Source organism: Enhydra lutris, unplaced genomic scaffold (genome assembly GCF_002288905.1).
Source record: "Enhydra lutris kenyoni isolate GAN:26980312 unplaced genomic scaffold, ASM228890v2 scaffoldscaffold119, whole genome shotgun sequence".
NCBI lineage: Eukaryota > Metazoa > Chordata > Mammalia > Carnivora > Mustelidae > Enhydra > Enhydra lutris.
Window position 1 is genome coordinate 693283 of NW_019154203.1, and position 16738 is coordinate 710020.

Below are 16738 nucleotides of genomic sequence, written 5' to 3' on the forward strand. Positions count from 1 at the left end.
ATGTTTGTAATAAACATCAACCTCCATGCACGAAGCTGTGCCAGCATTTTGGATTTCCTCAGGTTTTACTAAGAGGGGATAAATATATCCTGAAGACTCTTGATGGATTATGCCATATGGCATAAGAATGCTGGTCTTGTGCACCATGGCCAGTATTAATCATCTGGTTTTTTGTTTTGTGTTTTAAATCTTAGGTGATGTAATAGGAAACAAATTATATCAGATTGTTGCTTTAATTTGCATTTCTTTGACTTCCAGTAAGGCTAAATTACGTGTATGTGTTTACGGGCTATTTGAATCATCTTGAACTGTTTGTGCCTCTTACTCAATTTTTTTTTCCTATTTAGGTCTTCGTGTTTCCTTATTTCAATGGGGCTTCATAAATTATGGATATTATCCTTCTGTCTATCGTATCCCTTCCAATTTTTCCACCCAGTTTTTAGTATGTCTTTTCATGCTCTCCTTCCTTACCTTCTTGAGCTTTTCTATCTCATTTTCATCCTTTTTCACTGTCTGCTCCCACATGTGTACTTTATCCTGGTCCTCTTTCAGTTGGTTCTTTTCAAAATCCAACTGGATGCCCAAGCGAGTCTTCTGATTCTCAAACTCCAAACTGTGGGGAGAAAGGAGAACTAGATCCAAGACCCAGGGATTCGGTTAACTACTGAATTTCAGTCACCATTCAGTTTATCCCTCCACAGCCACATAAAACTGTTCCCTGAAGTTGGAGAACTAAGTCCCTCAGCCTAGCCTTGTGGATATGGCACAAGGCAGAGAGATCAAGCCAAACTCCACTAATCCCCCTTTATACACTGGAAGACTCCAGAGCCCTGCCAAGTTCCTAGGAGGCACAAAAAGGTCCACCTGAACCCACCAGCTATGGTAATTCCTGTTTATTAAGTTTCTGTGTATTTTACATAATTACCTCTAATCCTCTAATAGCTCCACAAGTAAGCATTATTATTCAATTTTACGAATGAGGAAACATGGGCCAAGAGGTAAAAGACCTTGCCCAAGGGCACACAGCTAGTAAATGGGCACATGTGAGATCGGAAGCCAGGTCTAACACTAAAATCCAAGCTCCTTCTCCCATGGCACCATCGCAATATAATGTGGTAGGAAAAGAGGTCTGGCATCCAAACCCTGCCATTTACTAGTAGTGTAATCTCAGCCAAGCTAGTTATACTCTCCACACCTCTATCTCCTCACATGTAAAATGGAAATAAGAATAGTATTTACCCTGGGAGTTATCAGGAGATTTTTAAAGAATTAATATGCATCAAATCCTTAGAAGCATGCCAGACACACAGTAAGTACTTAATAAATTTTAGTTACTCTCATTATTGATGGGTATACCGGCTGCATTCTGCTCATATTTGCTCACGGGCTTTGACTCTTTCCAACTACCACCTCCCAACACACCCGTATTCCAGAACCTTCAAGGAGCAGAGCTTGGGTAGTTTAAAAAAAAAAAAAAAAAAAAAAAAAAACCCATGGAGAAAATACGAGATTCCTGCCACTGCCCTGCTACCCGTCTCTTCAGAAAGTCAAAGAGTATGTAACCAGCATCCAGATACTAGCAGGCCAGGAAGGGCTAATTTCCAACTGCCTCCCCACTCCCCCAGTATGGTGTGACAGATGCTGCCAGATGTCATGCTAGCAGCTTAAACCCATTAGTCACTATAATACAAATGGAATGTAATTAACTCTATTAATTTTGAGCTATGCAATTTTAAGTCCAATCTCCTAAGCATGACTCATAAAGCCCTCTGTGATCTGGCCCCTGCTGACCTGTCCACCACCCCCGCCTTCCTCCTGACCCCATTTTTATGCTCCGGACATTCAAAACTACTTAGTTTCCAGTACAAGGCACACTCTCTCACACCTCTGAGCATGCTATTCTCACTGCCTGAACTCCCTTCTGTCGGCTGCCCAGCTGGCTAAGTCCTACTCACTCTACAGGCATCTAGATCATCACTCCTTGTTCTGTAAAAGCTTTCCTGACAGTTGTGAGCAGGTTCTTCGTTTCTATTACACTTTTCTGGGCTTTCTCCCCTTTGGATGCAGTTAATTATATCCCACAGTTCATTACATGAAGATGTTCACTCTCTGTGCAAGACCCTTCTCTCCTGTGGCTCAATCCCTTATTTCCACGCCCATTATCTTCCCTATTTTGAGTATGTACTCCAAAATGACAAACGTGTATACATGCACACATATGTATATAGCCTTAAGAATGCATATCCCTGTAAAATATTCTTGTTTTTAAATTTACACAAATGCAGTGTTACACATTTACCCATGTTACTGCCTATAAATCCAGTTCCTGCTTTGAACTGCTATACAGTATTGCATATAGTCTGTATATTCATCACATTTAACTTATATTTTCCCCAAGTGATGGCTGTCCACACTGCTACCAACATCCTATTACCACAAATGAAGCCAAGACAGACAAGCCTGAATGTGTCTCTTTGTAACCCTGTGGCCAGACTCTCTCTGAGATATATACCCAGGAGTAGCTTTGCTAAGTCACAGAGCTTATGTAGATTTATTTTCATGAAATACTGCTAGACTGTTTTAATTTGTAGTCTCTGATTAAGAACAAGACTGAGGGACACCTGGGTGGCTCAGTTGGTTAAGCAGCTGCCTTCGGCTCAGGTCATGATCCCAGCGTCCTGGGATCGAGTCCCACATCGGGCTCCTTGCTCGGCAGGGAGCCTGCTTCTCCCTCTGCCTCTGCCTGCCTCTCTGTCTGCCTGTGCTTGCTCACTCTCTCTCCCTCTGTCTCTGACAAATAAATAAATAAAATCTTAAAAAAAAAAAAAAAAAGAACAAGACTGAACATCAATTTGTAGTTATCAGCCGTGCGTGCTTCTCTTCCCGTGAAGTGCTAACTACATCCTCTGTCCATTTCTCTACTGGGTCTCTTGGTTTTTATTTTTCCTCTTGATTTGGAGTTCTTTGAACATTTCCTCTGTACTTCCTATGTACCTCAAATACACCATCAAGGACACTATTCTGAAATTGCTGACCTACTTGTTTGTCTCCCCAATTATTTCATAACTCCCTGAGGACAGGGACAGTCTCCGATTCCATTCTATATCCCTTGAACCTAGCTTAGGGGTAAGAAGGCAATAAGTATTTACTATATGGGCCATGGGCTACATGAACTGCAGACTAAGGCCCAAGATCCAGGTGACCTCTTTCAAAGACTGTGTCATGTTCATCTGCCTTACCCCTATCTCCCCACCAATACCTACCACAGGACAACTGGGTACAACACAGGTACTCAAGAAAAGTTTGTTAAATGAATGAATAAAATAAAGAGGGGAAGAGAAGATAAACTGTTGTTTTGTTCTTTTTTTTTTTTTTTTTTGTCAGAGAGAGAGAGAGCGAGCGAGCACAGGCAGACAAAGAGGCAGGCAGAGTCAGAGGAAAAGCAGGCTCCCTGCCGAGCAAGGAGCCCAATGTGGGACTCGATCCCAGGACGCTGGGACCATGACCTGAACCGAAGGCAGCTGCTTAACCAACTGAGCCATCCAGGCGTCCCTGTTGTTTTGTTCTTACTATCCTTCCAACCTAAACTTCATTCTTCTCTGATCTCTCCCCATTGCCTATCAGGAAAATGACAATAGTAAAAGCTAGCATTTACTACTCTTAGTAAGTGCTAAGTATTATGTTAAACGCTTTAGAAGGACTAGTTCATCTGATCTGCCCAATAATGCCATGAACTAGCCATCAGTATTAACCCACTTGACAGATAAAGAAATTGGGGCTCAGAGACAGAGGTCGAGTCACTCACTGCCCAAGATAACAAGTTGGGGAGCTGGGATTCTAACCCAGGTAAACCACATTTGAAGCTGGCACTCTTGGGATGCCTGGGTGGCTCAGTCGGTTAAGCATCTGCCCACGGCTCGGGTCATGATCCTAGAGTCCTGGGATCAGGCTCCTTGCTCATCGAGGAGCCTGTTTCTCCTTCTGCGACTCCTCCTGGTTGTGCACACACATACTCTCTCTCTCTGACATAATAAATTAAATAAATAAATAAATAAACAAACAAATAAAGCTGGCACTGTTAACCATGAGACTAGGCCACACTGCCTCCCTGATGTCCCTGTTCTTTAAAGCTAACCTACAGTATACACCCATCGTTCTAAGAGTTGCTCCCTGTCTTATGATTCCATGTGACTTCCCAGGATATCAGGCTGGGGGCTCAAGAGCACCCCCGAGTCCTCCAGTACCCATACTTCCACCTACCGCTTCTTGGCAATTTCATTCTGCCGCTTCACCTTCTCTTCCTCGAACTCCCGGATGTTGCGCACACCAATCTCTCGACAAAACTCTTCAAACACCTCATCCTCTACCTGAGGGGACAAGCAAGGGAGGGCAAAGGCCCTTTGGGTCAGAGTGCTGCTGCCAGCCCCGTCCTGCCCCACTGCATATGCTGGCATGGTTCAGCCCCTACGAACCTGGTTCATCTTCTCCTTCAAGTCTTTCATTTCCCTCTCACGACTCTGGATGATCCTCTTGATATCATTAATGCGAGGCCCAAAGTTGGCTAGCTCACTCTCCAGTTTGGACTTCTCCTGCAGGGAACAGGGTTGAGGGGAAAAAAAGAGACCAGGCTCCTTGAAGGAAAGAGCCACACTGAGCACACTGGGCCCTGGAGAGGAAGAGCTAGCTCTCCACATGCTGAGAAAACTTGGCTGAGAATTGCCCAGTAAATGTTCCATTATCTCTCACGTGAACCTTCGCACAGCTTCCTCCCTGGCCTCCCAGGCAGCCAGCTTCAATTCACAGTGCTGGGCATACAGTAAACATCGTCCATTATAGGTCCACACTCCCTTATCTATAACTCTTGGAATTCAGACTTTTTGATTTTAGAAAAAGGTAAAAGGATATTTATACTACATTTTACATAATGCCTCCAGGTTGGTCTTGGGAAGCAGCCCATGATCAAACACATTAAAGCACCTAGAAGAACTCCCACCCACAGAGACTGAAATGCCTGTACTTACTTTCAGTTCACTTTTCGAACGAACTCAATTATCTGTTGAATGAATGATGCTAATAATAGCATCTAATATTTACTGAGCACTTACTGGGTTCAAGGAATCAGTCTAAGTACTTTACATGTATGAATTCCTTAAATCTTTGTAAGAATGGTATAAAGCAGGTGGTAATTCTAACTCCCATTTTGCAAACAGATGAAAACAGTATCAACTGACATATTAAGTAAGTTGCCTCCCATCATACAGAGTCAAGATCTGAAGCCTTGGCTGGTTGACTGCTATGCTTGGTTCCTTGAAGCAGGCTGGGAGGAGGGAAATGGGACAAGTTCCCACTCCCCAGAGAAACCTTGGCGAGGAATGTGAAGGTAGCCTTTGGAGGACAGGGATGAAGGCCAGGCCCCACCTGTAGATTCAGGGCTAGATGTCGTGTCTTGGTCTGTTCCAGGTCACTCTGTGAGTATTTGAGTCGCATCTGCAGTCCGTGGGCCTGAGACTGCACCTGACGTAGCTCTGCCTCTTTCCGCTTTGCCTTCATCTGCTCCTAAAGTCGATGAGAGAAGGGGCAGGGGTAAGAAGGGGAATGGCTGGCCTGGCCTTAAGACTCCAACCCCTGGGGACAGTGAGCCTTTGACTTACTTTCAGCTCTTCTGTCAATCGCTCCTTCTTCTCCTTTAATTTATCCACTGCTTTCTCATCCCAGCGCCGAGCCTTGGCCTTCAAGTCACTGGCCCCACCAGAGATGACCCCTGACTTCTGGAACAGGGTCCCATCCAGTGCCACTGTCTACGCACAGTAGGGAAAAGAGAAAAGAAGAAGGGGAGAAGATGAATAGGAGAATCTTCAACACTAATGTGGACAAAGACTCTCCAGCTCCAATGTGGACAAGGGAATCCATACCTTGTGACGCTGGTGGCCTCCAAAGGCAATGCGGCGAGCATCCTCCACATTGTCACAGACGAGGGCATTGCCACAAGCATACTGCAGGGCCTTTTTGATGTGGGGTGGCTCATAACGAATCACATCAATCACCAGCTTGGCCCCCTTCAGTTCCCGGAGCTTCTCATCTGTAGGTTTCACCTATGGGAAACAGATCAGTAAGTGGCAGAACATGGACGGCTAGGAGGAGGGGCCCTCTCACACTGTCCTGACCCCATCCCCACCAGCCTCACCTCCAGGTAATCAAGAGGCAAGAAGGTCTCAGGCTCCCCACGTTGTTCCTTGATGTACTGAATACAGTCCCGACCTGTCTTCTCAGAGTCCACGATAATGGCATCCATGTTCTTGCCCAAAACTTTGGTTACAGCAATCTGATACTTCTTTTGTGTGGGTTGACAGAGGTCAATGAGGCGGCCATACTGAGGAAAGTCAGAAGAGAAAACTGAAGTATGAGGCTTTTGGGAACTGGATCAAGAACCCTAATTCTCAGCTCAGAAAAGGGCAGACCAAAATCTGTGTGAGGAACGCAGCTTCCGTGCTATGGAGAAAAAGCCTACTCCGGCCCCATAAGCAACAATCACTTCAGTCATGCCTGAACCCCAAAAGCATCTTTCTAAACCTTACTTTTACCATTGTAAATTAAGTTGAATCCAGGGATGGAATTATAGCAAGAGAGATAATATTCAGGGAACCTGGAAACTCAGTATTTGGCTCAAGAGGCCAAGAGCTCTGATAAAGCCTAGGATGTCCATATAAGCAAATAAATCGGTTGGTACATGCCAAGGAAGATCATATAGAAGCCTGCAGTTACTTCCTAGGAGACTAATCACTATCCTGTAACCCCCCCACCCCCTTTGAAAGGCCTGCCCAGTTTCCCCACCTTCCAGAGAGGAGTGGACACAGCAAGACAAAACTTTCAGGAAGATGCAATTCGTGTGATAAAAAGAACATGAGGTCACGAGTTAGAACAAGCTGCGTTTGAACTGCAGTTCTTCCACTTATAAGCTGTGTTGTTTTGGGCAAGTCACTTAACCTCTCTGAGCCTGTTCCCCAAGCTGTAAACAGGGGATTAGCAACCCTGTCCTCACAGGGCTGCTGTGAAAATTATCTGACAGTGAGTGGGAGAGTAAGTGCTCAGGAAATGAGTTCCCTTTCCGCTCTTACCACAGAGCCAGGGTACAGGCGCTTGATGCTTTCCATAATCTCTGCCTTTCGCTGCTGGCGGCTGCTCTCCTGTCGGTCAATACGGGCATCCCCCAGCTGTTCCATCACCTGGTTCAGCTCTTTATTGATCTCATCAATACGCCGCTTGGCCATCTCCACCTCCTCTGTCAGCTCCCCCTCTAACTTCTTCTGCTCCTCTAGGGACTGCCTATAAAGGGAGGGAACACAGGGGTCACCCTGGCTGGTGAGAAAATACTTCTGGCTGAGAGGGACTCCAAAGATCCTGCTTGGGGAGAGGCAGGACATGATTCATAAGAACAGGCCTGGAAGAAAGAAGAAAGGCTGCAGAGCCACATACTTGCTAGTGGTGATGTATTCCTCTAGTTTCTCAATCCGTTTCTGATTCTCTTCAATCTCCCTCAGCTTTTGCTTAATCTTTGCCTGGAAGAAAGACAAATATACACCATGACCAGGGGCTGAGCAAGTTAACTCCAAGACCACGGGGCCCTGGCTTATACCAGCTATGTGCCCACTTATCCAAGAGCCCAACAGTTCAGGACAATCTGTTACTAATGTGGGAAACCTACTAAAAAGCCAACACATAACAGTGTTCAGTGTGGCTCTGCTAATTGATGGGCCTCCCAGAGCCCTGAGACTCTGATGTTCTGCCTAGTACAGGCTATCTTCCTCACCAATCAGGGAGGCTCAAACCAAGGCAAAGTAAAGCTTTCCAGGCCTTTCTGCACCTGTTTTCTCCTCTGTAAAATGTAGGCGACCTCCACTTCAGAAAGCACACATTAGATGCTTAACACAATATAGCTATTAGTATTAATGCCCACCACTTTCTTTCAGATCTTCAAAGAAAGTGCTTAGCAGAATGCCTGAAACATTGTAGGCTCTTCTTACGGCACTATGACAACGATTAATTGTTATTATTTCACTACTATTGTTATTAGGAAGGCCGTGAGCAAGGTATACTTGGTAAAAGTGTGGGTTTTAGAGCTAGTCTACCCAGGTTCATATCCTGGTTCTGCCACTTCATAATGATATGACCTTAGGCGAATTACTTCAGGCCTGCACTACTGTTTCCTCATTTGGGAAATGAGGAATTAAATGAGTGGATACACGGAAAATATAGTGCCTATCACACAGTAAGTGCTCACTAGTCGTTACCTATTGTCATTACTGTTAAGACTACCATCACTTCTGGGGCGCCTGGGTGGCTCAGTGGGTTAAGCCTCTGCCTTCGGCTCAGGTCATGGTCTTAAGGTCCTGGGATCGAGCCCCACATCGGGCTCTCTGCTCAGCAGAGAGCCTGCTTCCCTTCCTCTCTCTCTCTCTGCCTCTCTGCCTACTTGTGATCTCTGTCTGTCAAATAACTAAATAAAATCTTTAAGAAAAAAAAAAAAAAAGAAAGAAAATTGGTGAAAATAACATTTGGGAAAAAAAAAAAAAAAAGACTACCATCACTTCTTTTTCTCTGGCCCATTATCCCTCATCTTAGAACACATGCCCACCTCTGTCTCTACTTTCTTCCGCTCTTCCAGATCCAGCCGGTCCTGGTCAGCCTTCTGATCTCTATTGAACTTCTCCAGCTCCTGAGCCAAGGTAGCTGCTCTCTTGCTGGCTTCTTCTTTTAATCGGTGGTATTTCTTCACCTTTGTTAGGAACAACCAACCAAATCAGTCTCCGTCAGCAGAGAAATCCCCCATCCCATCCCCAACCCTCCCAGAGCTTACCTGATTCTCCTCCAAGGTCAGGTCTCTGCCCTGACTCTGACTCTCCTCTTCCATCCGTTCCTCAAACTCCTGCCGGGCTTTCTCTACTGACAGCATCTCCTTTTCCAGCTCATCCATGTCACCTTTACGCTTCTTGTAATGCTTCTGAGCATTCTGCAGGGACTTCTTGGCTGCTTCCAGCTTCTTGATTTTGTGGGAGGTATTCTCCTTAGCTTTGATGTACTGAGGCCGCTTCTGGTTCAGCTCTGAGTCCTTCTCCCTTTTGCCAGAGGGGAGAGGAATAAATCAGTTAGCAGTGTGGGAGAAGGGATGATTCCCAGGCTTTTTACCCAAAGAGGGGCCTGAGGCCTCTAGCCAGCCTCGGGGAATTGCCTAAAGAACAAGGGCCTGATGCTGCCCAGATCCTCAGAAAAAGGGCACTCTGACTACACCCTGCAACTGATGGCTTCAGCCTGACATTCCAGCCACTCTGTAAGGTAAAGCTACCACTCCTGCCTCAACTCTAGTCAGGCCATGCCCTTCAGGAACAACTACCAAGAATGCCCTGTGTCCATTTAGTTGCCCACATCTGATCTAACCTTTTCAAATTCCTGACCTTTAAACTTCTAGCTCCAGATTTCCTCTTCCAGGAAGGCATTCCCAGCCACTTTAGTAGCTGGGCCTCCCATTGACTTCCTCTCACTTGCCAAGGTCACCACCCCTTTTAAGTCCTCTCTTTTATGAGTACTCATCTACCCAGAGTCTGAGTACTTAAATGCTCTATTTGTCTAAAATGCAAGTTAAGAAATGTGCTTGGTTGCTTGGCCAAAGCAAGTCAAGAGGAAGAAAAACTACTGCGAGCACTGGACTCTAGGCTCAGAGGAGCCCTAAGAAACAGCACAGCCTCTTGGTTTCCCACAAGTTGCAGGTCCAGGCCTGCCTCTTACTTGATCTCCTTCTCAATCTGTTGCTGCTCCCGCATCATTTTGCCCAGCTCCTTCTTCTTCTCCTTCAGCTCATCCTCTACCTTGTCCATTCGCTTCTTGTCCTTCTCGATCTCCTTGTTCTTAGAGGCCAGTTCCTTATTGAGCTTCTCAATTTCCACTTCGTTGTGATAGAGCTTAAAGAGCTGCAGCTGCACCTGAGCTCGCACCACCTCATCCTTCAGGCGCTGGTAGCGGTCAGCCTGTGTGAACAAGGGCATGGAAGCAAGGGTGAGCAGTGAGGTACTGGCTCCACCCTGGCCCCTCAGAGACCACAGGCAGCCTGGCCACCTACCTCTTCTTTCTCCTGTTTGGCCTCCTTGCGTTCAGCCGCAATGTTCTTTTTGCGATGGTAATTAAACTGTGTGTCCTCTTCAGCCTTCACCATTTCCTTCTTTCGCTTATCATATTCCTGGGCCAGCTCCCCAGAGCGACTGATCTCTTCAAATAGAGCTGTCCTCTCTTTGGGGTTCTTCATGGCAATAGATTCCACAGCACCCTAGTAAAGGTTAAAACACTCTCCCCGCTTAGAGCCTACTCGGCCCAGTTCCCTCCACCCATTTCCACTCAATCATTCAGAAAAAGGTCACCGACCCCCTCCCTGCACTAGGTGCCATATCTCACACTGGGCTTTAAGGACATATTCCCTGCCTCTTGAGGTGCACAGGAAGCAAAAGGGACAAAAGCAAAGACAACACTGTGTGTTACGTGCAGCCACAAAAATAGCACAGAAAAAGGACTAAAAGAAGCTTGCGGGTGGGAGACTGGTAGGGGTATCTATCCAGAAAAGCTTCTCAAAGATGACATCTAAGCTGAGTTTGAAAGATGGAGAAGAACTAACCAAAAAAGTTAAGAGAGAAGGTTATTTCATGTAAAGGACAATTAATATGCAAAGCCCTGCTGGCCAAAGAAAGCAGGTGAATTGTGGGAACTATAATGGTTTAACTGGGCTGGAATGCAGGGTTGGAAGGATAAAGTACTGGCAGATGAGGGGCTAGTGAGGTGGGCAAGAACCAAAAAATGTGTCCTGGATGACAGGAGTTTGGAGTTTATGCTAAAGCAATGGTTCTCCAACTTCAGCATGCATAATAACCTGCAAAGCTTGGTAAAACACCCAGGCCCCACCCTATAGCATCTACGTCATAGGTCTGGGATGGAACCAGAAAATGTGCATTTCTAACATGTCCCCAGTTGATGCTGATCCAGAGACTACAATTTGACAACCACCTCATAAGGCAATGAGAAATCACTGAAATGCTTCATGGAGAAAAAGGAAAGAAACAGATCTGCCTTCATAAGATAAACCTAGCCTAAGAGATGAACTGGAAGGGGCCAGACTGGAGTCAGTAAGCCCAGTGAGGAAGCTGCTACATTAGTTCAGGGAAGAGATGAAGCTTAAGATGGAGCAGGCCTGCTGAGGGTGGAAGAAGGCTCAGCAAACATCAGATAGCCAATAACCACTAAAAATGCTCACCTGGAAGACAAGGAAGTTACGAGCTTTGATGAGAATGCCCAACTTCTCTAATTCCTCACTGTATTCGTGTAGCTGGACAACTTTGTTGTTGATCTTGTACTCAGAGGAACCCCCTACAAGACAGTGCATGAATTGGCTGAAGGTCAGACCTCCCTCCTGTCCCAGCCAACTAGTCTAGTCACCTCCCAGCGCCCAAGGGGAGCCTTCTGGCCAGCCTCACCCACCAACAATGACACGGGCAAAGGTGCGATCCTCAGCACCCTCCTCAGAGTAGACCATGCTGACAAAGGCCCGGTTGGCAGCTGGCTTGCCCACAGGAGCTCCGTGGATCAGGTCCCTCAGCGTCTTTACTCGCAGGTTGCTGGTTTTCTCACCCAACACAAAGCTGATGGCATCCATGAGATTTGACTTACCTAAGGGAGTAGGGGGTAAAGCAAAGGAGGGGAAGTCAGGAAACACTGCTCTGCCCCACCAAAGCCTTGGTTCAACAGCTTAGAAAAACAGTCCCTATGCAGTTATTACCTAGAACAGTTAAAAACTAGAACCCCAACTAAGGAAACAGCATATTCATACAATGGATTGTTCTATAACTTTTAATGACATGGGGAAACACCCACAATAGAAGAAATAAGCAGATATAAAAGTCAATATAGTCAATCTCAACCAAGTTGAAAAGTAAACAACAAAACAAAACCAACCAAGAGCTGAGGGAAGGTAATAATGGGAAGTTGCTGTTTATTGAATACAGTTTCAATTTTGCAAGATGAAAACATTAGGATCAGTTGAACAATGAGAAGATACTTAACATGAGATCTACCTTCTGGTTTATGGGAAATATAGCAGGTAGAGGAACACAGTAAAGGACACCATAAGGAAATTCTAAGACAGAGAATCTGGAATGCTCTCCAAGACAACTAGCCTGACCCTTTCAAAAAGCCAATGTTTAGGGGCACCTGGTGGCTCAATCAGTTAAGCATCCAACACTTGATTTCAGCTCAGGTCATGATCTTAGGGTTGTGAGATCAAGCCCCATGTCCCAGCCTGGCTTCCCGCTTAGCGGGGAATCCACTTCTCTCCCTCTGCCCTGGCTTCCCTACACTCCCCCATGCACACATGCTCTCTCTCTGTGTCAAATAAATAAATAAATCTTAAAAAAAAAAAAAAAAGGTCAATGTCTAAAAAGAAAGGTTTGGAGAACCACTCCAGAAAGCAATTACTGAGAAACAAGCAAAGGCAGTGCACAAACTTTGACTAGATTCTGGTTTCCCTTCAACAACAACAACAGCAGCAATAAAAGACATTTTGGGGAGCAATTAGGGAAGCTTGAAAATGAACTAGATAATTAGATAACAAGGAAATTAGTTTTCCCAGTTGTGATCATGGTCCAGTGGTGACACAGGAAAACAATGATTTTAGAGGAGTCAAATGCTGAGTCCCGAGAAGTGAAATGTCATTAAGTCTGCAACTTACTTTCAAATGATTAAACAAAAACACACATGTAGGTTTGAATATTTTCATAATAAAAACTTGGGGAGAGGCAAGGACATAGGAAAAAATACATGAAAATGTAAACAGTGTTACCAGGGGTTGCTTCCCAAATGGAAAATTTGGGGATTTTTTGGTAAAAGTCAGGGAAGGGAGTCTTTTTACTGTCTCTCCTTTGGGATTCTTTTGAATTCTATATTGTGTACACGTGTCAGCTATTCAAATAAATAGGATTTTTAACATTAAGAGTGGCTATCTTTGGGACACCTGGGTGGCTCAGTTGCTTAAGCATCTGCCTTCAGCTCAGGTCATGATCCTGGGATCCTGGTCAGGGTCCTGGGATGGAGTACCGCATTGGGCTCCTTGCTCAGCGGGGAACCTACTTCTCCCTCTGCCTGCTTCTGCTGCTTGTGCTCTCTCTCTCTCTGACAAATAAAATCTTAAAAAAAAAAAAAGAGCAGTTATCTTTTCAATAGTGGAGTCACAATTGTTACTGTCTTCATTTTAGGCTCAGGTAAAAATTTTTTAAATTCAGACTGGGGCTGGGGGTTGGGGAACAAGCTAATCTCCATAAATTCTATCTCAAGATTCTCCCTTAACATGTTATATGACCTTGAACTGAGGACCTAATTTCCCACACCTTTCTACCCAGCTATACAAATGGCAGCCTGGCTCCTTCCACAGAGGCAGTACAAGACAGTGATTAAGAGCTCGGGTTCTGGGGCACCTGGGTGGCTCAGTGGGTAAAAGCCTCTGCCTTCGGCTCAGGTCATGATCTCAGGGTCCTGGGACTCAGCCCCACATGGGGTTCTCTGCTCAGCAGAGAGCCTGCTTCCTCCTTTCTCTCTGCTTGCCTCTCTGCCTACTTGTGATCTCTGTCAAATAAATAAAATCTTAAAAAAAAAAAAAGAGCTCACGTTCTAGGGCCGCCTGGGCTCATTTGGTTGAGTGTCCCACTTCTGATTTAGGCTTAAGTTGTGATCTTGGGGTGGTGGGATCGAATCCCATGTCAGGGTCTGTGCTCAGTGGGGAATCGGCTTGTCCCTCTCCCTCTGCTCCCCACTCCCCCGCCCCCACTCTCTCTCTCTCTCTCTCTCTCTCAAATAAGTAAATAAAATCTTAAAAAAAAAAAAAAAAAGAGCTCGGATTCTAGTCCAATAGATCAGGTTTTTAGTTTCACTAATTCTTAGCTACCTTCCATTCCCTCAACTGGAAAATCTAAAAAAACGACTGATAGAGCCTTTAAAATAAAATTTTTTAAAAAATGCTTGGCACACAGTTCTCCATTGAAATGGCAGAAGCACACGCTTTGAAGTATGACAGGCACAGTTTCTGACCCTGGTTCTGAGAATCAGTTAGTGTGCAAGTGATCGTAACTGTTTGTGCCTCAGTCTTCCCACCTATAAAACCAAGATAATTAAATTCTCATTTCAAGAATTTAAATGTAAAAGGTTCCAGTAAATAAAGTACCTGACACACAGTGGTGCTCAATAAATGGCAGTCCTATCCTAACACAGGTCTGGACTCTTAGCTTCGCCTCCCTTATCAGAACAGTACTAACACAACAAACAGACCAGGAGTCAGACTTTGAAGCATCTACTCCCAACCTCTGGGCTTTTCCCATGCTCTCCAGGATAGTAAGAACGTCTCACAACCAAAGTCCTCCCTACTAGCAATCATTCAATACTGTAAACATTTTTTAACATGCCTTATGAGCTGAACACTGATAAAATGTTTTAAGGAAAGTCTTCTTGGGGGGGCACTCATAAAACAGTGATGAAAATACAAAAACATATCCCATGAATACAAGACAGAAAAAAAATAAACTTTAACATGTACCAAGTGTCTACTGTGAGCCAGAGAAAAGTAATTCACTGAGGGTACCCAAGAAATGGCCTGTGGAGGTGGGCACTGAAGAAGCGGGGGGGGGGGGGGGGGGGGATCCAGACTAAGGGTCTTTTTGGAACAGATGGGTATACAAATCTACCCATGCTGAGAGGAGTGGATGCCAAGAGATGTATTCTGGCTCTTTCCACAGAGGCCACCACACCAAAATCCTAAGAAACTGGAGTGGAACCCCAAGCATTAGCCCTCGAGGTCAATGGTTCTCAAGCGTCTCAAGTGAGGTTCGGGGAAGCAGGGGTGATTTGCCCCACCTCCCAGGAAACACTGGCAATGTCTGGAGACACTTCTGGTTGTCACACCTGAGGGGCGGGGGTGCTACCAAAGCCAAGGATACTGCTAAACATCCTACAACACACAGGACCAACCCCACAGCAAAGAATTACCTTTCTAGAAATATCAACAGTGCTGCTGTTTAGAAACCTAACTCTACAAAGAGCACCAAACTCCAGAGAAGGTTCATGAGTTGGAGATATGTCAGCAAGGGCAGTCCCTCCTCTCCTACTAGGAAATGATTTAGCTAGAACATCTCCGGGGTAGGGGAACACAGCAGGATTCCAAACAGACTGCTTGTGGGGGGTAGATGGGAAGAATACATAGTGTATTATTTACTTAAAAAAAAAAAAATAGGCTCCATGCCCAGCATGGAGCCCAACAGGGGGCTTGAACTGACCACGCTGACATAAAGACCAGAGCTGACAGCAAGAGTTTAACCGCTGCTTAACCGACTGAGTCACCCAGGCGCTCCAACAGCCTATCATTTAGGAGAGTGAAGACAGGAAATAGGTTATTTGACCTATCCTGACCACCCTTCCCCCACCCCCCAGTTTTGTTGAGATATAACTGACATACAACATTGTATTAGTTTCAGGTATACAACATAATGATTCCATATTTGCATATATCAAGAAATGTTTACCACAGTAAGTTAACATCCATCACCTCACATAAACAATTTTGTCCTTGTGATGGAGAACTTTTAAGATCTATTCTCTCAGCAACTTTCAAATATACAATACAGTATCTACTGATCGCTCTTTCTAAAGACCTCACCCAAGTCACTGCATCCCATCAACCTAATTCCCTGTATAGCATTTATCACAGCCAAAAACCGTCTTATTTTCTCCTTATTACTGTCTTTTCCATCTGGAATGCAAGTCCCCTGAGAGTAAGGCTTACTCTACTCTCCGCTGTTTCCACAGCACTTTGAACAACTCCTTATAAAACGGTAAGCATTCAATATATTTAGCGAGCGAATGAAGTCTTTAAATGGTTTCAGTGGTAACAAAGGGGTTATTTCGAACTACCTCCACCTCTAAGGTGGAGGTGGAGGGTGGATACCCCAAGCACTCCCGCTGGAGACGGGAGCGCTGGGTCAGAAATTCAAAAGTGCCGCCTCCGGAGAAAAGTTAAAAAAGGAGGAATTGGAGCATACCAATGCGAGGCGGGCGGGGGCGCTTAGCTGAGGGAAAAGTATACCGCTGGGAACCGGAGGCCTTGGGAGGGCTACCAGCAGTCCCACACTTTCCGGGGAGTTCAAACAAGGTAGGGGAAGTAGCCAGACCCAGCTGGTCCGGCTGGGAACTGCACGGCCCGCGGCCGGCGGACAAACTCCGGACGCGCCACTTTTGGCGGGAGGGGGCAGTGGGCGGGGTAACGTACAGTTCGGCCCGTACCACTCGCTCAGGGGCGGGGGCCGCGCAAAGAGCAGACAAGTGACACTTGGGGAAGAGGTTCGAGTCAGAGCACCCGAGCGGGAAAAGCGGGTTCGTCCTGAGCCCACTCCGGAGGAAAAGGAACCTGTGGGGGTTCGCGACATTTCAGGTCGCACGGGCTGGGCTGTACTACTCTGCTACCGGATTAGGGGGTCCAGGCCGGGACGCGCGCAGGGCCGCAGCCTGGTTTATCTTACCAGAGCCATTGGGTCCAATGATGGCGGTGAACCTCTGAAACGGCCCGATAATCTGCCGACCCTTGTACGACTTAAAGTTCTCGATCTCAATCAGTTTCAGGAAACCCATGACGGCGACGGCGCCGGCGGCGGTACAAAAGGCCGCGCCG

At 45.9% G+C, this 16738-nt stretch overlaps 1 protein-coding gene across 1 annotated transcript in view; it reads right to left on the reverse strand.

The window, feature by feature from the left end:
• LOC111139815 (structural maintenance of chromosomes 1A) overlaps window positions 1–16732 on the reverse strand; it is a 39039-nt gene extending 22307 nt beyond the window's left edge. Inside the window, exons 1-16 of the mRNA XM_022492234.1 lie at window positions 16590–16732; window positions 11515–11703; window positions 11291–11403; window positions 10112–10315; window positions 9781–10019; window positions 8855–9113; window positions 8633–8773; window positions 7474–7556; window positions 7116–7323; window positions 6185–6370; window positions 5913–6092; window positions 5652–5798; window positions 5419–5556; window positions 4473–4589; window positions 4261–4367; window positions 472–613 (exon numbers count right to left, since the gene is read on the reverse strand). Coding sequence (XP_022347942.1) covers window positions 472–613; window positions 4261–4367; window positions 4473–4589; window positions 5419–5556; window positions 5652–5798; window positions 5913–6092; window positions 6185–6370; window positions 7116–7323; window positions 7474–7556; window positions 8633–8773; window positions 8855–9113; window positions 9781–10019; window positions 10112–10315; window positions 11291–11403; window positions 11515–11703; window positions 16590–16698 — 2562 coding nt within the window. The 5' untranslated portion in view covers window positions 16699–16732. The remainder of the gene's footprint in view (window positions 1–471; window positions 614–4260; window positions 4368–4472; window positions 4590–5418; window positions 5557–5651; window positions 5799–5912; window positions 6093–6184; window positions 6371–7115; window positions 7324–7473; window positions 7557–8632; window positions 8774–8854; window positions 9114–9780; window positions 10020–10111; window positions 10316–11290; window positions 11404–11514; window positions 11704–16589) is intronic.
• Window positions 16733–16738: the final 6 nt, after the last annotated feature.